Source organism: Chiloscyllium punctatum, chromosome 46 (genome assembly GCF_047496795.1).
Source record: "Chiloscyllium punctatum isolate Juve2018m chromosome 46, sChiPun1.3, whole genome shotgun sequence".
Lineage (NCBI taxonomy): Eukaryota > Metazoa > Chordata > Chondrichthyes > Orectolobiformes > Hemiscylliidae > Chiloscyllium > Chiloscyllium punctatum.
Window position 1 is genome coordinate 56931249 of NC_092784.1, and position 22271 is coordinate 56953519.

Here is a 22271-nt window from a genome sequence, read left to right on the forward strand (position 1 = left end):
CCCCTTTAAGCGTACGGTGGAGGTAATGGTCTTGCGGCATTATCTCTGGACTGTTAATCCAGAGACCCATGTAAGTGGAGACCTGGGTTCAAACTCTGCTGCATCAGATGGTAGAATTTGCATCCAATTAAAAACATGGAATTAAGAATCTAATGAATCTGTTGTCAGTTGTCGGAAAAACCCATCTGTTTCACTAATGTCCTTCAGGGAAGGAAACTGCCATCCTTACCAGTCTGTGACTCCAGACCCACAGCAATGCAGTCACTTCATAACTTCATTTGCCTCTGGGCAAATTAGTGTTGAGCAATAAATGCTGGCTTGGTCAGCGATACTTACTGGATTAGTGGTGCTGGAAGAGCACAGCAGTTCAGGCAGCATCCAACGAGCAGCGAAATCGACGTTTCGGGCAAAAGCCCTTCATACTAGCCCATGAATAAATAAAGTAAGTTCCAGATAGCTCCTCTCAGCCTCCAGATTTTTACCTGAACAGTATAGCCCGTGATTTTTGACTCTTCCACTAAGAGAAATGCCGTCTCCCTATCTAGCCTATCCACATCCCTCAGAAGTTTGTACGTCCCAATTCGGTTCTACCCCCACTCCCCAGCTTTCCCTGCTTTGCAGACGGCAAAGCCAATGACCTCTCTCTATCGCTGAATCCCTTCAGGCCGGGTAACATTCTGGCAAATCTCCTCTGCACCCTCGCTCGTGCAGTCCACCTCTTCCTCTGGGAGCTCATAGTGCTGAGGTTACCATTAGAAACGAACGCCCCGTTTAATTCCATTTGGAAACCACATCCACAGCCCTCCATCTGGGACACCCCTTCCCCAGATCATCGAGGGCCGAACATTACCGCGCTGTAATGTTCCATCTGGAGTTACAGCTCCCTTCCCCGGTTCAGGAGGGAGACAGTGTGCATCACATTTCTGAACAAGAGGAGATTGTTCCCCCAAACTCCAGTTGGCAATTTGCAAATATTTCAAACTAACTGTTGCTATGGAAGGATTTATCTCTGTCAGCAGTTGCTAGGTTGACAGAAGGGGGAAGGTTTAAATGTTTTGGTGTCGATCATCGTGGAGGTGGAGATGAGTAAAATCCAATGTTTGCTCAGCTGGGCGGGTCAGTCACACACACTGGCCTTATAAAGTCAGCAGCAACAGGCTGGAGAATGGGATGCTCAGAGCTATTCTCAGCCAGTTCATACCTACTTTTGTGAAGTTATAGCCTAGTCTGCAAGTCACGAGGAGAGACGTTAGAGTGCTGTTGACAATAAGTGTTTTTACTTCCCGGGTTTAAGCAGTTAAGCATGTTACGTCCATCAGCAATGTCAGTGGGTGGGTTGCAAGGTGGTTTAAGGGGTGTGGGTGGGGGGCAGATGGTCTCCAGGTCCAGCTTCACAAGTTCAAGCCAACGGTATGGAGCAGGAAGGAACCTGGGGATGAGTTCCTTCGGAGGGTTAGCAGGAGGTTCCTTCGGGGGGTCAGCAGGAGGTTCCTTCGGGGGGTCAGCAGGAGGTTCCTTCGGGGGGTTAGCAGGAGGTTCCTTCGGGGGGTCAGCAGGAGGTTCCTTCGGGGGGTCAGGAGGAAGGTCAGCCTCAATGTCTCAGTCAGGGATGTCAGGCTGCGTTCTCATTGGCAATGAGAAGGAAACCATGATAAAATTAAACGACCGGCTTTGCACGTACCTGCAGAAGGTGAAGGAGATGGAGGAGGCGAATAACAAGCTAGAACTGCAGCTGAAACAATTCCATGTTGGGAAGGCCTTATCAGGCATCGACTATGCTGCTTACGATGCAGTGATCAAGCCACTGAGGGAGGAGGTGAGTGGACAGCAGAGCTGCATGTTCAGAGATGTGCGATCTTCCGCCATTTTAATTCTTTGCTGAGCGCGGAAGACGCAGGGGGTGGGGGGAGGGTCTGTGGAGGTGGATAACGGTACTGCCTGTGCAATGTCATTCAGATTCTGTCTCGGTGCAGTTAGAGGATGTGACCGTCTGTTTTCACTGAAGGGTAAAAATGCCAATGTGATTAGGTTAAGGATGCCCCCCTCAGCCACTTTTGGGGCACACCTGCCTGCTGAGAAACTAACAGAATTGAAACTAGACAGAGTGTAAAAAAACAGTGCCACTCTAGATTCCTGCCACAGCAATTGAATCCCACTCTACCAGTCATTGTAGTGGGACCGTGAGCCAGTCTAAATGCATGTGACCCCCTCCCACCCCCTGCAATGGCTGAGGAGCCTTGTAACTCATTCGGTTCCACAGGCAAACCTCTTGAAAAGACCTGGCGTTGCGTTTCAGAGAAAGCGCTGGAGAAACTCAAGCAGGTACGGCAGCATCTGTGGAGCGAGAAAGCGGAGTTAATGTTTTGAGTCAGATAACCATCAGCAGAACTGGAACCTGTTTTCACACTGGGCTTCGGGAGCTGTCAGGCAGGCTAAGGGACTCAGTTAAAAGTATTAACTTATAAATTCTGTTCAGTTGAGATATCCTGTTGAAACCTGATCAAGAACAGCTTCAAGGGATAAAGTATTGCAATTTACCATGAGTGTCCTATCCTGATTTGGAAGCTGTTTTGCTAATTATTATGAGTGCTTGTAATAATGTTATCGATCCGACTATAAATTAAAGCTAAATCTCCGAGGTATTGTCTACCTTAGTGTTCAAGCTGACACTAGCATTTGAAAGAACATAGTGATAGACAAGACTCCTGGATGTTGTTTCACTCAGCTATGAGTTACAGTTGCTATGGTTCCAAGGGACTTCCCTCCCACTTGGGAGAAACAGCTGGGTCACTGCACCTCAGGAGAGGGGAGAGGTTGAGAAGGACAGTCCTTCATGGTAACCTCAGCCAGTGGTGGGAATTGAACCCCAGGTGATTGCTGCTGCTTTAGCCCCGTGAATCAGCCACCTGAGCTAACCAACCACCAATTGCACCATCAAAGACACTGGAGAACGGAGTCAAAAGGTGTGGTGCTGGAAAAGCACAGCCGGTCAGGCAGCATCTGAGGAGCGGGAGAGTCGATGTTTCAGACATAAGCCCTTCATCAGCTCTTCAGTCCTGATGAAGAGCTAATGCCTGAAATCTCGACTCTCCTGCTCCTCGGATGCTGCCTGACCTGCCGTGCTTTTCCAGCACCACACCGTTTGATTCTGGTCTCCAGCGCCTGCCCTCTTCACTTTCGCCATACGGTGGAATGGGCCTTTCCAAAACGCGTGTGCCACATTGAGGCTCGAAGGCGGGAAAACTGGCTGCCTCGTCCGTCTCAATGGACACAGCCCCCGTACTGCCTCACCTCACCAAACACCCATCAAAACAGCATCCAACTCATTCATCAATCTGAGTGTTCCTGGGTGAATGCCTGTGTGCTCATGGTCTACCCTGTGTGCTCTTCACTTTAGATACTGGCACTTCATCTTGGAAATGCTCGCCTGGCTCTCGACCTTGACAATGCAACTCTGGCTGCAAAGGACTTCACAACCAAGTACGTACCTCTGTTCTCTACCGATTGAACAATGTCGCACCCATGTGGAGAGAAAGCTCGGCTCTGCAGGCAACTTGTGGTTCGACCCTCTGTGCCTTCTGAGAAGGTTGTGGTGTCCCTTCTGTGTCTTACTGTTGGTTACGATGTGGAGGAGCCGGTGTCGGACTGGGGTGGACAAAGTTAAAAATCACACAACACCAGGTTCTCGTCCAACAGGTTTATTTGGAAGCACTAGCTTTTGGAGCACCGCTCCTTCATCAGGGCAGAACCCTGTTCCACAACCACCCGATGAAGGAGTGGCGCTCCAAAAGCTAGTGCTTCCAAGTAAACCTGTTGGATTATAACCTGGCATCATGTGATTTTTAACTTACTGATTAAATTAGATTCCTTACAGGGTGGAAACAGGCCCAACCAGTCCACACCAACCCTCCCAAGAGTAACCCACCCAGACCCATTCCCCTCTGACTAATGCACCTAACACTATGGGGTACTTTAGCATGGCCAATCCACCTGACCTGCACATTATTGGACTGTAGGAGGAAACCCACGCAGTCACGGGGCAAATGTGCAAGCTCCACACAAACAAGGCTGGGATCGAACCCAGGTCCCTGGCGACGTGAGGCAGCAGTGCTAACCACTGAGCCACTGTGCTGCCCGTATGATGATTAGCAAGGCCATTCCGGGGTTTTAACTCGGTGGCTTTCACGTTAATTTGGAAACATACCAAAAGCAATCACTGGGTCTGTATTATCTATTCACTGCACAAGGGACTGAGGATTTCTCTGAGCCTGCTTGTCCAAAATCTCAATCGATCAAAGTAACAAACCACAGGGGCATGGGAGATGGGTGTGTGTTGAGAGAGAGGTCCAGCAGAATTATCAACAGCCAGTTCATTCTTAAAGCATGGAGACCTTGGTGAGTGTTTCTTCTGAACGTGGTCAAGTGCCTCAAGGTTTTGCGAGTACTGCTCCCACGAGTGGGCAGTGTTGGTATCTCACGTATGGATCTGATTGGCTGTTTGTGGGATCCATCACAGAATCATACAATACAGAAGAGGCCCTTCGGCCCATTCAACCCATCACGTTCAATCCTTGCTCTAGTTGAACAAGTTATTTTTCTTTCCTAATCTTCAAACCAGATATGAGAATGAGCTGTGCATCAAGCAGTCTGTGGAATGTGATATTGCAGACCTGAAGGCACTGAAAGAGGAATATATAATGAATTACTCCATTTTGGAAGGTGATATAGCGGCAGCGAATGAAGACCTTGTGAACCTGAAGAAGAACCATGAAGAGGTAAGTTTGGCACCATCACCCATCTCTCAGCTCTTTCACTCCTTGAGGGGTCTACTCCCAACCACCAATGCCCAAGAGTCACAGAGTTGAACTTAGAATCCCTACACTGTGGAAGCAGGCCCTTCGGCCCAACAAGTCCACACTGACCCTTTGAAGACTAACCCATCCAGATGCATTCCCCTACTCTATTGCTCTCCATTTTCCCCCCTGACTAATGCACTTAACCAATACATTCCTGAACACTATGGGCAATTTACCCTATCCTGCACACCTTTGGATTGTGGGAGGAAACTGGAGCACCCCAAGGGAATCCACACCGACACAGGGAGAATGTGCAAACTCCACACAGACAGTCACCCGAAGCTGGAATCGAATCCAGGCCCCTGGTGCTGTGAGTCGGCAGTGCTAACCACTGGGCTACCATGCTGCCCTTGGGTCTATCAGTGACCAACCATGAATTTGAGATCATTCAATATGGAGGACAATGTCTCCTTGACGGATGATGCCACATGCTCAGCCCTCGTTGAAATGTGATTTATTGTGTGTGTGAAAGATTTCAATGCGTAACAACATTGTAAATATCTCAAAGGGAAGAAGTCCCTAATGGGTGTGTTTGGTTTTAGGAAATGGCTGAACTGAGGAAGCAAGTGACTGGTACAGTCACTGTGGATGTTTCAGCTGAAGCCAGCACTGACATTACTAAGCAACTGACTGAAATGAGGGAGAATTATAATGCCCTCTGCAAGAAGAATCAAAGTGAACTTGACAATTGGTATAAATTACAGGTGGGTATCTGTACATGTAAACCTGTGAATCCAGAAGGGGACAATTCCATTTCCAAACTGAACTCAGAGAGAGGAGACAGTTAGGTCAATGTAATATTGAAGGTCTTGGAACCCTTATTTTGATAGACAATAATCGCGAAGTTAGTTCAAGGTGGGAATCTTACCAAGCTTTTAGAGACTACGGTTATCAGAAAAGAGCGATCATTGGATTGGGGAGGGATTTGCAGCCACTGTGGGTTTTCCCAGTGACTGATCAGAAATAGGGTGTGAACAACTTCAGTTAATCTGCCTGATGAGCTCCTTTTTTGTGAGGCTAGCCCGGGGATTTGAGCGTCAGGATGGTCCATGGTGAGTCTACCAATTGCCAAGGGGTCCTCCCACCAGCCACTAATGCCTAAGAAAGAGACACACATCCACAAACACACACTCACACACTCTCTGTCTCTCACACACACACTCTCTCACACACACATGCACACTCACTCACACAATCTGTCACACACACACCCTCTCACACACTCTTTCTCTCACACAAACAGTCTCTTCACACACACACTGTCTCACACACACACTCTATCACACATGCACACAAACACAATCTTACACTCTGTCTTACACACACACCCACGCACTCTGTCTCTCACACACACATGATTTGGAGATGTCGGTGTTGGACTGGGGTGTACAAAGTTAAAAATCACACCACACCAGGTTATAGTCCAACAGGTTTCTTTGGAAGCACTAGCTTTCGGAGCACTGCTCCTTCATCAGGTGGTTGTGGAGGACACAATTGTAAGGCACAGAATTTATAGAAAAAGTTTAGAGTGTGATATAACTGAAATTATACACTGAAAAACACCTTGGTTGTTTGTCACACACACTCACTCTCTCTCTCACACACACATACACACACTCACTCACACACACTCTCATTCACACACACTCACACACACACACTCTCATACACACACACACTCTCACACACACACTCTCACACACACACATACTCTCACACACATACTCACACACACTCTCACACACACACTCTCACACACACACATACTCTCACACACATACTCACACACACACACTCTCACACACATACTCTCACACACACACACTCTCACACACACACTCTCACACACACACATACTCTCACACGCACACACACACACACTCTCACACACACTCTCACACACACACTCTCACACACACACATACTCTCACACACATACTCTCACACGCACACTCTCACACACACACACTCTCACACACACACATACTCTCACACGCACACTCTCACCCACACACTCACACACACACTCTCTCACACACACATACTCTCACACACACTCTCTCTCACACACACACACTCACACACACACACTCTCACACACACACACACACACACACACTCTCATACACACACACTCTCACACATACACACTCTCACACACACTCAACCTCTTGCCTAGCCTGAGACCTGATGACCCTCAGGTTAAAACCCCATGAGTCATCTCTCTGTAATGAGAGAGCAGGACCATGGCGACTTTACCTCAACTTAGCGTTTATATTCCATCTCTGTCAGTCACTGCTGTCCTGCCATTGGGAAAATCCTGGATTAGTGGTGCTGGAAGAGCACAACAGTTCAGGCAGCATCCAAGGAGCTTCATCCATCAAAGTTTTACTTGCACATCCACTAATATCATTTATTGTATCCGTTGCTCCCGATGCGGTCTCCTCTACATTGGGGAGACTGGGCGCCTCCTAGCAGAGCGCTTTAGGGAACATCTCCGAGACACCCACACCAATCAACCACACTGCCCCGTGGCCCAACATTTCAACTCCCCCTCCCACTCTGTCGAGGACATGGAGGTCCTGGGCCTCCTTCACCACCGCTCCCTCACCACCAGACGCCTGGAGGAAGAACGCCTCATCTTCCACCTCGGAACACTTCAACCCCAGGGCATCAATGTGGACTTCAACAGTTTCCTCATTTCCCCTTCCCCCACCTCACCCTCGTTCAAACTTCCAGCTCAGCACTGTCTCCATGACTTGTCCGGACATGTCCTACCTGCCTATCTCCTTTTCCACCTATCCACTCCACCCGCACCTCCCTGACCTATCACCTTCATCCCCTCCCCCACTCACCCATTGTACTCTATGCTACTTTCTCCCCACCCCCACCCTCCTCTAGCTTATCTCTCCACGCTTCAGGCTCACTGCCTTTATTCCTGATGAAGGGCTTTTGCCCGAAACGTCGATTTCGAAGCTCCTTGGATGCTGCCTGAACTGCTGTGCTCTTCCAGCACCACTAATCCAGAATCTGGTTTCCAGCATCTGCAGTCATTGGTTTTACCTCCATTGGGAAAATCCTGCCATTGGAAAACATTAAGCTTCACTCCCAAAACCTGTCTCGCTGTTTTGATTTCTAAAGTTGCATTTAATCCCTGCTGTGAGGCATGCACTGTCCAGTTTAGCAGCTGTTTTGTACTGATGCCCTGTCTCCATTAGATCTTGGATGGCATCAACTCAAAGCCATGTAGCCATGTCGTAGTCAATAGACCAGGGTTTTCACAGCAGCCTGGGGCTGGATATAATCCCAAGGGATGAGCTATTCACCCCTCAGATCTCATTTCACCTCTACCATAGTGCCTGCACTTGACTACAATTTTCTTCTCCATTTTCAAGGTGGAAACACAGACGAAGCAGACTGTCGAGGTCAGTGAGGCGGCGAAAGCCTCCAGTCTCGAGATTAAGGAATTGCACAGGCAACTTCAGTCCCTTGAGGCGGAGTATAATTCTCTGCTCAGCGGGGTAAGTGTGGACGGAAGAGTTCAGTCAGTGCCTCTCGTTTTAACTGATGACCTACTGGTACATGATGTTGCCATCTGTGACTTCAGATTTAACCCAAACAGCAGGATGCCTGGAACCGTGACAGAAGGCAACCCCTTGCCTTTCGCAAAGGCTCATTGTCAAACAGTGTGGCGCTGGAAAAGCACAGCCAGTCAGGCAGCATCCGAGGAGCAGTTTATTCTGAGGGGCAGTTTATATCTGGATGGACTATTTACTGTAAGGGAGGGGGTGTCATTGATGAGGTTTGAAATCCATTAATCCCTGAATTGAAAAGGGACAGTCAGCTGGGATTTATTCAAGGAACAACATGCTTGACCAATTTGAATTTCTTGAGGAGGTGCAGTGGTTCAGTGGCTAGCACTGCTGCCTCACGGCGCCAGGAACCCAGGTTCGATTCCCACATCGTGTGACAGTCTGTGTGGAGTTTGCACGTTCTCCCTGAGTCTGCGTCGGTTTCCTCCAAGAATCCAAAGATGTGCAGCTTGGGTGGATTGGCTATGTTAAGTTGCCCATAGTGTGCAGCCCACGTGGACTAGCCTTGGGAAATATAGAGCGGGTGGGTGGATCTGAGTGGGATGCTGTTCGGAGGGTTAGTGTGGATTTGATGGGTTGAGTGGCCTTCTGCCACACTGTAGGGAATCTATGACAGAGACATGCGAGAGTGTTGACAGGGGCAAAGTATTTGACGTGAACTTTGGCAAGGGCTTTGATAAGGTCTCTCTTATCATTTAAGCCGCATTTAGATATTCACTTGCAATTATGTAGCCTCCAGGACTGCAAGATTAATGTAGTCAGAGAGTTATGGACCCAGCATGGACATGAACATTTTCATTCTGTGCTGTAAGTGCGAGACTCTGTGTGCCTCCATCTTCTTTGAAGACCAACAGAGAAAGAGTGGTGTTGGACACTGATCTTGAATGTCCAACCTGTCCCCCCATCTCCCACCTCCATGAGGTACAGGTATGTTGGGTCAGTTGCAAACTGTCAATGGGTCATAGACAGGGTGGAGATGGTGATGGGGGAGGTGGAAGGTGGCAGGAAGCTATTGGAGAATTGAAATCTCTTTGGCTCCACATTAATGTATTTGACTGACAGAACCCTCGAGGATATCATTCGAAAAGTATTCGCAATTTTGCCTCTTTCCTACCCCACCTCACATCTCTCTCTGCCCCCCCCCCCCGCCCCCCCCATTCCCATCCCCATTTGCAGAATGCTTTCTTGGAAGCCAACATTCAGAATATCAATGATACGTATTGTGGGAAACTTGAGAACCTGAAGATGACTGTTTCCAGATTGGAGATGGAGCTGACCAACTTGAGGTCTGAACTCGAACAGAAGGTGAAAGATTATGGGGCCCTGCTGAACATCAAGATGAGACTTGAGGCTGAGATTGAGAATTACAAGAAGCTCCTCGATGGATCAGCTGTTTGGTAAAGCTGCTGTGTTGAAGTCCATTGGGGCATCACTAATGCTCGTGTATAGATTTGCTGTTTGTTAACTCTCGGGGGTGCAATGTGTATATTACTCTGACTCCGAATGGATGACAGAAATTCCACTCTGCCATGCAGCCTAACACCTTTCTTTTTTATGAATGACCGGGCATATTCCAGATTAGTACGCCAACCTTTATCTGATCACACTTCTCTCCCTCATTCCAATGGGTGTATTCTCCAAGTAAAGAGAAGCCACTCCCACTAAATTTTTGGACCGACCAATCTACGTGGGGAGTCAGTAACTTAGTGACATTACCGCCATGGGCCCAGGTTATAGTCCAGGCACCTGGCTTTAAGGTTGCAAGTTAGCTTGCTGAGCTGGAAGGGTTGTTTTCAGACGTTTCGTCACCATGCTAGGTAACATCATCAGTGAGCCTCCGGTGAAGCACTGGTGGTATGGCCCTCTTTTTATTTATCTGTCTTGGTCTGTTAAGACACACAAATAGAAGGTGGGACATAATATCAGTGGTTCACCGGAGGCTCACTGATGATGTTTTGTCCCACTTTCTATTTATGTGTCTTAAAAGACCCAGACACATAAATAAAAAGTGAGATGTAACACCAGTGCTTCACCGGAAGCTCACTGATGATGTTACCTAGTATGGTGACAAAACGTCTGAAAACAAACCTTCCAGCTCAGCGAGCTAACTTACAACCTGAACCTTAATCTGAGCTACAAATCTTCTCAGAAATCGCAAACCTGGCTTTAAATCCTACTACGGTAAATAAATACAATAAAATCTGGAATTAATACACTGTTGATGACTATAAAACCACTAATTACAAAAAAAAAGTCCATCTGGTACGCTGATGCTTTAAGGAAGGAAATCTGCTGTTCTTACCTTGGTCTGGCCTACGTGGCTGACAGTAATTTTAACTGCCTTCCGGGCAATTTGGAATGAACAATAAATGCTGTCCAGCCCTCATCCTTTGAGTGAATTAATTGAACTTAAAAATAACATCAAATGCATTTCACCATCCAATAGCCTTAGACGCTCAGTTTAAAAAATGTCACAATTCTTTCTGATATTGCCTTCCATCCTGTGATTGCAAGATGTTCAGACCCTCCTGTAGAATGATCCTTTGTGAATGATCCTTAGCACCAAGTTCTGTAGATTCCTGCTATCCAGACTCGATGGCTCACTCCTCCTTGACCTGTCTGACCTGTAACAGTCTTCACCCCAATGTTGTACAGTTGAGCTCCAATGGCTCTCACTTGGATGAATGAAAAATTAGGAGTCTTCCGGCATTCCGTGACAAGTGCTACTCTTTAAAATAGTGCCATAACTTTTTCTAATTGGTTCCATTTCCTGGTTTTGTTTCAGTCTTAGCGGGAGTGACTCAAAAGAAACATCAGGAGGCACCACAGCTACAACAATAAGAACTGGTAGGTCCTCATTATAAATTAACATCCATAACACACTGGGTGTGATACTGAATGGAAAATGCTTGTTTGGAAGGTTCGCCTGGCTTGTATTTGCATTTGAGGTATAAAAACGGACACGAATCAATCCGATTCAAGATCTCCCCTTTAAATAAATTGCCTTCCTTCTTTCCAAGTGTAGATCACAGGGTGATGTTGTTCCCTCTCCCTCCCCTGTTTCCCCTAAAGCACCACTGCAGTGCACCAAAAAAACGACCCCTCCAAACCAATCCAGATTACAAACGCACCAACAAGGAAGGAGAGTTGTTCCCTCTTGCAATGAGCAGCAGCAGCCGAAGACAGGGACAACTCCTCTCCAAGTCGAGAGCAGCTGAGATAGAAGGGTGACTCAAAGATAATGCATACATTACTGCATATCTATGATGAGACTAGTTTAATGAGTCAGTCAGTGGGGAACTTGTAGGTCTGCTGCAGTCTCCGAAGTGGGTCTCGACAATCAGTGGAACTGAAGGTGAGTTGAGCAACGATTTTTGTCATCAAAAAATTTCATCCCTTCATAAAATTCATTGATATCATTGGGCAGCACGGTGGCTCAGTGGTTAGCACTGCTACCTCTCAGTTCTAGGGACCTGGGTTCAATTCCACCCTCGGGTGGCTGCCTGTGTGGAGTTTGTACATTCTCCTGTGTCTGCATGGGTCTCCTCCCACAGTGCACAGGTTAGCTGCATTGGTCATGCTAAATTGCCCATAATGTCTAAGTTAGAGAAATGCAGGGTTAGAGGGCAGAGGGGGTGGGTATCCTTCACAGGGTTAGTGTGGACCTGATGAGGCAAATGGCCTGCTTCCACACTGTAGAGATTCTTTAATATATCCAGCTGTCCTGTGGAATCCACCTCCACCACTCTCCCTGGCACTGCTTTGCAAATCCTAACAACGCCCTAAGTAAAGCAGTTTCTCCTCATCTCACTCCTAGATCTCTCGCTGACAATCTTGAAATTATAACCCTAGTTATCAGCTAGTGGAAACAACAAATGCTGGAGTCGGGCAGCATCCATGGAGAGAGAGCAAGCTAATGGCTCGAGTTGACACTGACTCTTCATCAGAGTTGACGTGAAATGTGAAAGGGACAGCATTTGAGCTCTGGTTCAGTGGGGTAGTGGTGGTCAGGGTGGGGGTAGTGGGCGTTGGGTGCTGGTGGAGAAACCATTAGGTGATCGGAATGTGAGAATGGCTGAACAATGGTGTGTCTCGTTGCCAGACTGGAAAGGACAGTGAGTGGAATGGGGGAGGGGAGGATATGATAACAAGTTTAAAATAAAGCAAGGAAACTAGGGCATAGGTTTAGGTTGAGAGGGGAAAGATACAAAAGAGATCTAAGGGGCAATGTTTTCATGCAGAGGGTGATACATGTATGGAATGAGCTGCCAGGGAAAGTGGCGGAGGCTGGTATGATTGCAACATTTAAAAGGCATCTGCATGGGCATATGATTAGGAAAGTTTAGAGGGATATGGGCCAGGCAGGTGGGGCTAGATTGGGTTGGGATATCTGGTCGGCATGGACAAGTTGGACTGAAGGATCTGTTTCCGTGCTGTACATCTCTGAGTCTCTGACTCTATGACCTCAATAAGGTCACTTCACCAGCCCTTGAGGAATATAAGTTCATGGGGTTTGTGATTTTTCCTTGTGTTCCCATCTCCCTTCCATTTCCTGAATTATCCCTACCTCTGGGATGCTACCTGTATCCCGGGTACTGGAAGACCGATGAAAAATCCCTGCTCAATTCACCTGCCATTTCTTTGTTTTCCATCATCAACAATCCTTCAAACATCGCTCCAGGAATGTAACAGCCGAGGGTGCTGGAAATCGGAAACAGAAATTGCTGGAGAAACTCAGTGGGGTTTATCAGCATCTGTGGGGCAAAGAATCAGTGCTTTGAGGCCAATGACTCATTGCTGGAACTTCATTAACAGTATCGTCAAACTGGTCTCATTGTTGAGTTGAAACCCTGGCTTTTGTTCTCCCTTCTCTCTCAGCGGCCCTGGTCTTGGAGAGTTGTTAGTGTCTCAGGTTGATTGGACACTTGACAAAAGGGTGCTTGTAACCGCCACCTTTTCTCTGTCAGCTGAGAATGGCATGCACTGGTGCCTGATTGCCAGTGAAATCCGTGCCAACCTCAGTCAACCTGAGTGGAACTGGTCTCCTCTCCTTGGAGCAAGAGGAGCTTCGGGGAGCTGAATCATAGTTTTTAAGAAACATGAAGGATTTTGTAGAAATTAAGTGAAGCGAAACTCCTTCCAGGATGCTGATTGATGAAGATGGTCCTCAGAAGAACATTACAGAGGTTGAGGAGACTGTTTTTTTTAATCACTTGTAATCTGCACTGTTCTATGTGAACAGACTCAACAGTAACTTTTAAAAGGCACTTGGGCTTAGAGTTACAAGTGATAGAGAAACAGTGAGGGAAGTGGTTCTCATTAGATTGATAGAGCTGGCACAAGCACTTGGGTCAAATAATGGCCTTCCACACCATATTTTCTTTTTGCTTCATAATTAAGCAGTTCTTCAATGCAAGATCTTTGCAATAATAGTGCCTTTCCCACTCAAGTCGAACCAAAAGTGATAAATATTAGCAGTATTTTATAATACTAGACATATGGTTACAGATCTGTCACGTATAAGAAGTGACACGGGCAAGAGAACCAGCATCAATCCTGTAAAGGAGATTTATTCTTTGAGGTTAGTGGTTGAGGAAGAAGCCATTGGGTACAATTCTTTTCTCTGTCGTGCACCGCATTTCAACTGAGTTAGAATCGCACCGAATACCACGTTAGCATTCAACATTACATTGGATAGGTGGATGAAACTCTGGAGGGATATGGAAACACAGGAGAGAAATGTTGTCAGAGCCATTTGCTCCATTGCCTGGTCTGGATACCTTCCTGATGAAGGGTCCTGCTCGTAACGTCGACTCTCCTGCTCCTCGGAAGCTGCGCTTTCTCCAGCTCCACACTTTTGTCAACTCTGACTCTCCAGCACCTGCAAGTCCTCACTATCTCAACCCTCCTATTGCATTGCAAGCTGTCTCCGTGCAATTGAGCTGACAAGGGAGGAGAAGCAAAGGTGAGCTGACTTGACCACCAGTGGTTCTTGACCCCCACACAACACCCCCCAGGATATCCCTTCCTCCTTCAGCCCCGGTTTGCAAGCTAGTTACCAGTCATGACTGGGAGGAGTTTTGACGAGTTTCCCTCTTCTTGTTTTGCAGAAACACGCACTGTGACATCGTATTAACAGCTCCAGACTTCAGCACATTCCAAGACAACTCTCCCGGAATCCTGATGACTCAACCTTTCTTCCATTTCAGATAACGGATTGCACTGTTGACTTTTGTCTTTGGGTGTTTCGACAAAACCCACCGACCCGCTCGGAAATGCAATGGTATTTTGTAACGGTGTTTCCCTCGCAATTTGGATGTGAATCTTCCATTCTGGGTTTTTACTTTCGTTGTGGTTCTCTCTGTGAACGGTGTGGGGCAATCGCTTGATGGCACAGGGTGGGGAAGAATTAATAAAAGGGGCTTTAACCCATTTGGCAGAGTCAGCGTCGTTATTTCAACACAACCACCTTCTCTCAACCATACCGTTTTTTTTTAATGTTCAATATAAAACATCCAGCCGTGGTCTGAAACAAAACTGGGGCCCCACTCACAGGAGACAGTACAGGAAGTGAATGGTAACGTGTCAGACAGGTTGGTTTGAACGAGGGCAGAGAGAAGTGGATCTTAGAGACAATATTTCAGAGCTTGAAGTCCAAGTAACTGAAGACAGTCTCCAGTGATGGCATGTTGAAACACAGGAGATGCATTCGAGGCAGGGATTAGGAAACGCAGACTTCAGAGAATCATGGGGCTGAAGGTGGTAAGAGAGGAAAAGGAAAGGGTGCAGAGATTACCAGGATTTGAAAGCAAGAATGAGACGTTGTGGGAATATCACAGTCCAATATCTTAAATTTACATTCCCACCAGTCCTCCAATGTCTCCTTGCCCTCAGTTCACTCAGCGCTGGATCAGACAACCTCTGTACAGGCGTAGACAGGATGCTTCCTCCCGTGAGCCAATCTAGAAAGGGAGGCCACAGTTTTAGGAGCAGGGGTAGTACGTTTAAAACAGAGGTGAGGAGAAGCTGCTTCTCTCAAAAGATCGTGAACCTTTGGAATTCACTCCCACAGAGTGTGGGGATGCTGGGACATTGACCAAATGTAAGGGGGAGACAGATTTTCAATCAGTAATGGGTGGAAAGATTATACAGAATAGGCAGGCAATGGAAGTTAAGGTTCAGATAAGATCAGCCATGATTATAGAGTCATAGAGATGCACAGCACAGAAACAGACCCTTCAGTCCAACTCATCCATGCAGACCAGATATCCTAAACTGGTTAGTCCCATCTGCCAGCATTTGGCCCATACCTCACTATTCATATACCCATCCAAATGCCTCTTAAATGTTGCAATTGTACCGACCTTCACCTCTTTCTCTGGCAGTTCATTCCAAACAGCCGTCACCCTCTGCATGAAAAAGTTGCTCTCAGATCCCTTTTGAATCTCACACCTTGAACCTAGTTTCAGTTTAGTTTTGGACTCCACTCATTAATAGCCAAGGTCTTTTCTCCAGGTTTGATTAGTTTCCACACTGTAGGGAAATGCATCAAACTAATCAAACCTGGAGAAAAGACTTTGTCTATTTATCCTATCTGTGCCCCTCATGATTTTATAGATCCCTATAAAGTCACCCCTCAGCCTCCAACGTTCTGTGGAAAATAGCCCCAGCCTTTTTAACCTCTCCCTGTAGCTCAAATCCTCCAACCCTGGCAACATCATTACAAATCTTTTCTGAACTCTTTTGTGTTTAACAACATCCTTCCAATAGGCGGGAGAACAGAATTGCACACAATATTCTAAAAGTAGCCTAACCAATGTCCTATACAGCTGCAACGTAACCTCCCAACTCCAATACTCAATACTCTGACCAATCAAGGAAACCATACTAAATGCCTTCTTCACTATGTTATCTACCTGCGACTAAACTTTCAAGGAGCTATGACCCTGCACTCCAAGGTCTCTTTGTTCAGCAACACTCCTGAGGACCTTAGCATTAAGTGTGTAAGACATGCCCTGATTTGCTTTCCCAAAATGCAACACCTCTTGCTCCCATTTCTCCAACACAAATAAATAAAAGTTGCAGCACAATAACAAACTATTGGCTTAATTGGACCATGTGCCTCTAACCTCCGTGCATACAAATGAGCTTTACAGTTTCACATAATGTTCCCAAACTCTTTCCTCTATTTTTCTTCATGCACCTTTTTGCCATCTCATTTTGAACATGGATGGCATTTCTGCCTCCAACTAGTTCTGGAAGTGAATTCCACAACTGCTACCCTGTGTGAAGTTACCAGTCCTACCCTCCATCAAAACCTCTGACGTGGCTTATGGTGGCTCAGTGGTTAGCACTGCTGCCTCACAGCACCGCAGACCTGGGTTCGATTCCAGCCTCAGGAGACTGTCTGCGTGGAATTTGTACACTCAACCCCCCCCCCGTGTCTGCATGGGTTTTCTCCCACAGTCCAAAGATGTGCAAGCTGGGTGGATTGGCCATGCTAAATTGCCCATGGTGTTCAGGGATGTACAGGTTTGGTTGGTTAGCCATGGGAAATACAGGGTTAATAGGTAGGTAGGTAGGTGGTGGGGTGCCCTTTGAAGGGTTGGTGTGGACTCAGTTGGCTGAATCCACATTGTTGTAGGGATTCCACAAAATAATCGACCATCCAGGGCCCCCTAAGTCTAGACCCTGTCTGTCCCGCTGTTTCATAATTTGTCACACAATCTGGGTTGTAATGAGGAAAAGCTCCTGGGTGTGTGCATATAAACACTGGACAGGCTGGAAGTGAGAAGAATGTTGGGGAATGTCCAGAACTAGGGGTCACAGTCTAAGAATAAGGGGTAAGCCATTCAGCACTGAGATGAGGAAGAATTTCTTCATACGGAGAGTTGGGAATTTGTGGAATTCTCTCCCACAGGAAGCTGTTGGGGCCAGTTCATAGCCATTGCAGCTAAAGGGATCAAGGGGTATGGGGAGAAAGTGGGAGAGGGATATTCAGATTGCACAGCCAGCCATGATCATATTGAATGGTGGGGCGGGTTCGAAGGGCTGGATGGCCTACTCCTGCACTTATTTTCTATATACAGCTTGCATTCCAGATCTCATGATTACAGGGAAATCCTGCCTCATATGCTCAAAGATCTGCAAGTTGAAAATTTGTCACAAAGATCTGTCACTAAAAACCCATGGCCTGTGTATCTTGAATCTAAGGAGCGCTGATGATGCCAATAGTCAGGAACATGTTGTCATCATCTTATGCTGAAGTTGAGCCTTTAAGGCAAAACCAGTTCCAAACAGCAATCCCCTCACCCACCCAAGCACAATGTTTAAAGCACTCACACCAACAGGTAAAATAGCACACTTCCAACAACACAGTGCAAAAGATTGGCCATTGTTAACGTGATCAGTATTTTGGTTATGCACAGTGATAATGAAAGCAGACACGTTGTCAGGTGAGTGTACTATCTGTGAGGCATGTTTTAACAGAACCAACTGGCTATAAATATATACTGGCACATCATTACAAATTGACATTGCGGCATCAATTACTGAATTTACAATTAGATAATGGAGAAGATGTTTGTGAATAGCTAACCACAGTCTAATCTCGATCACTGAATCATCCTTAGACCTGGCAAAGGAATGAAGCTAAAGTCATGAGCTGCTGGAAATGAGATGGTTGTGGTAAAATTGACAATTGTAGATTGCCATTTCCCAGAGCGTGTTTTAAATAATTCCAAAGTTATAGATTACTCTGAATGTAGACCTCAATCCAGTTCATTAGGAGAAAGTGAGGACTGCAGATGCTGGAGATCAGAGTCGAGAGTGTGGTGCTAGAAAAGCACAGCAGCTCAGGCAGCATCCGAGGAGCAGGAAAATTGGCATTCCGGGCTAAGCCCTTCCTGAGGCCTGAAACGTCGATTCTCCTGCTCCTCGGATGCTGCCTGATCTGCTGTGCTTTCCCAGTGACACACTCTCTACTCTATCCAGTTCATGGTAATGCTAAATGTTCCTCTTAACCTTCCTCATTTCACTACAGTGTACACGTTCCTATTCCCTTCTCCCTCAGCTGCTTCCCCCTAAATGCCTCGATAGCATTGGTTTCAGCTACACCTTGCTGTCTCTAGTCGGAAAGGTTTCCGCTCAATTCCCTTGGCGATTGTCCCGGTGGTTCTGGTTTGCCACTTCAGCACATGTGACAATCTGTCCCCGGGGGGGCAGAACTGGATTCTCCTCCAGCTTCAGGAATGTTGGGGGTGGGGGGTGCTGGGGGTGTGTGTGGGCAGTACCCGTGCCAGTTTCATACCCAGCCCTCTACCGCTCAATCCTGGTGCTGGCCAACAATGCTAAGGAGGGTTCAATGCATGAGCTGAGGATGTTCTAAAGCACCTTATGTCCGATGTATCTTAGCCTCTGCTGTAATGTAGGAAACATGGCAGCCATTTTGTCAGACAGCAAACTCCCTCACTCCGATATTGACCAGATATTCAGCTGTGTTGCGACGTTGATTGAAGGGATAAATGACACAATTGTGCTGGAGAGAAACCTCCTCCTCTTCTTCCCAAGGGGTGCGATCCTGAGAGGGCAGACAGAATCAGAATTTACAGTCACATCCCAAAGGTAACACCTCTGCCAATGCAGCACTCCGTCAGCACTGCACCTGGCTGTCAGGCTGGGTTTTATATCCTGTGTACAATCAACGTCATCCTTATTTCATGAATTGGACTGGATGATGACCCTGTTTTAAAACGGGCATGAGGAATTGAAAGAATGATGCGGATTTATGTCGTTTCTAAAAATGGAATGAGCCAGAGAGCTTCAATGGTCAAGGGTGGAGTGACGGGCATTAAGGAAACAAAACAAATCAGATTCAGAGAAGACCTGAGATCTCAGAGGTTCGGAAAACATAGGGAAACAAACTCAGAAGGGCTGGAGAAACTCGGCAGGTCTGGCAGCATCTGTGGAGACAGAGAAAAACAGTGAACACTTTGAGCCCGGTATAAGTCTTCTTCACAAGACATTTCACCACGTTAACTCAGTTTTTCTCTTCATGGAGGCTGCCATAGCTGCTACGTTTCTCCAGCAATTTCTATTTTTATTTCAGATTTGAGAGAAATCTAAGGCCAGGGCTCTGTAAATTTGGCTGAAAGTTTTAATAGGGAGGCATTATTAGACTGGGTATGAGAGAGAACAAAGAATACAGTTCACAGAAAGCGTGGAATTAAAGAGGTTTACAGCATGGAAGCAGACTCTTCTTTCCAGCCCGTCCATGCCATCCAGATATCCTAAATTAATCTAGTCCCATTTACCAGCATTTGGCCCATATCTCTCTAAACCCTTCTTATTCACATACCCATCCAGATGCCTTTTAACTGTTGTAATTGTACCAGCCTCCACCACTTCCTCTGGCAGCTCATTCCATACGCGTACCACCCTCTGTGTGAAACGTTGCCCCTCAGTTCCCTTTTAAATATTTTCCCTTTCACCCTAAACCAACATCCTCTTGTTTAAAACTACCTGCCCTTGGGAAAAGACCTTGGCTATTCATTCTATCCATGTGCTCTCCTCGTGCTTTTATAAAGTTGATGACCTTGGACTCTAAATCCAGCATGATTAAAACGAGGACAATATGTGCACTGGTAAGAGTTGTCTCTTGCTGTGCCATGTTACTGAACCACTATTTGCCAACCCTCGTTGCCCTCCGTCCTCCAAATAAGCGATAGAATGTTTCCCCCCTCCAATTCCACTGAAAGATTCAAAATTCAAGAACATTAAGGAATGTCAGATTCTTGTTGGCAGCTTTTAAACAGAGCCTGAAGTGAAGAGATCAAAACACAAGCCCAACAAGTTAAATTGCTTGTCTCCTGCTTTTCAAACTCAGCAATTATATCTGTCATTGCAGAGCTCTGTTTTAATAAAGGGATAAGTAATTGCACCCTAAAAGACCATCCCTTCTTTGGACTGGTCTCAGCTCCACCCCACACCTGCAAGGCACACCCCGCAAATGATTTATTTTCTCCACAAACCTGTCTACGTTTTGTTTTGGGAGTGATTTATACTCTTCACCCTGAGAAATGATTTGACAGGGTAATTGTCCCAGAAGCTTTCAATACATTAAGCAAATGTATTTGCACAAACGGGCAGGTTTACACACGCAGGGATCAATTTACATTTGCTCTGTATCTTTAACATGTTGGAGCAACACAAGATGACTCAAAGGAGTGTCATCGAGTGTCGCAGGACATCATCGTACTAGTTAAGGAGGCAATAGGGCAGGTGGTCAAGACCCTGGCTAAAGATAAAGTTGGACGGGGCATCTTAAAGGGGAAAGGATTGACAGGAAAGATGAGCTGGGTTTGAGATGAGAGTTCTGGAGCTCAGGGGTTGGGCCATCTGGAAGCCTAGCCATAGGAACGTGCATCGGGAAATCTCCACGTGGCCAAAATTGGAGCTGTGGGATACAGGGTTGGAGGAGGCTATGGAGGTAGAGAGGCTGTGGAGATTGAGTGAGGCTGTGGAGATAGAGAGAGGCTGTGGAGATAGAGAGAAGTTGGGGAGATAGATAGAGGCTATGGAGATAGAGCGAGCCCATGGAGATTGAGTGAGGCTGTGGAGATAGAGAGTGTGGAGATAGAGAGAGAGTGTGGAGATAGAGAAAGGCTGTGGACATAGAGAGAGGAGGTTTCATGGTTTAGGAGGTGCGGGGTGGGGTGCAGTTAAAAACACAAGAGGATTTTGAAAATTCAAACTCACAGATATATTCCTACACCCATGGAATCCCTCACACACCATCATTGAGTACTTTAAGGTGGAGGTGGATTGATTGTTGTTGGGCAAGAAAGATTATCGAGGGGTGGCTGGGAAACGTGGAATCAGAAGTCTAACCGCAATCTGAATGAATGACGGGGCGGCTGGATGGGCTGACTGGCCTGCTGCTTCTCCTCATTCAGATGTTGGTGCACCACACGCACACACACATGGGCACACACCCGTGCACACACACACACGCACACATGTACACACACATGCACACACTTGTTCACTCACACCCACAGCCACTTGGTTTGAATCTCAAGGAGAATTTGTAACATGCCTGAGTGTGTGATTGAGGAGGAGGATGGTGATGCTCTGTGAGCCACACCCTGACTGATTACTGCAGGCGGTACAGCTCTCTCTCTCCCTCTCTCTCTCTCTCTCTCTCTCTCTATGTCTCTCTCTCTCTCTGTCTCTCTCTCTCTGTCTCTCTCTCTCTCTCTCTCTCTATCACTGTCTCTCTCTCTCTATCACGGTCTCTCTCTCTCTCTCAGTCAACAACAAGCTCAGGACACCCCCATCTCTATCTGACAGGCACTGCAGGCCTCAGTGCTTATGGTGTTTTTGTTGGGAAAGATGACAGCAGACAAGGAGACCATGTTCATACAGCAGGCTTGAGGGCATGAGGTGCTGCACTGAGGTGACGTTAATGCGAATTGGAGAAATCAAGGGTAGCACCACAACCTCCTGAGATATGCACCAGCAGTTACTTCCAATGGTTGGAGACTCTAGAACTAGAGGGCATCGTCTGAGAATTAGGGCCAGACTATTCAGGAGAGATGTTTGGAAGCACTTCCACACACAAAAGGGTGGGAGAGGTTTGGAGCTCTCTTCCACAAGTGGCAGTGGATGCTGGATCAGTTGTTAATTTTAAATCTGAGATAGGTAAATTTTTGTTAAGCAAAGGGATATGAGCCAAAGGCAAGTACATGGACGACTTAGAGATGCTGATGTTGGACTGATTGAGGACCAGCACTCCAAAAGCTAGTGCTTCCAAATAAACCTG

The 22271-nt window shown here is 46.8% G+C and overlaps 1 protein-coding gene across 1 annotated transcript; it reads left to right on the top strand.

Annotated features, from left to right (window-relative positions):
- The first annotated feature begins 1148 nt into the window (after nt 1-1148).
- On the top strand, nt 1149-14881 carry LOC140468140 (keratin, type I cytoskeletal 18-like). The gene is made up of 8 exons (XM_072564342.1): nt 1149-1816; nt 3398-3480; nt 4619-4775; nt 5399-5560; nt 8252-8377; nt 9626-9846; nt 11235-11296; nt 14560-14881. The coding sequence occupies exons 1-8, from the start codon at nt 1304-1306 to the stop codon at nt 14583-14585; spliced, it is 1350 nt and encodes a 449-aa protein (XP_072420443.1). The 5' UTR covers nt 1149-1303; the 3' UTR covers nt 14586-14881.
- The last annotated feature ends 7390 nt before the right edge of the window (nt 14882-22271 follow it).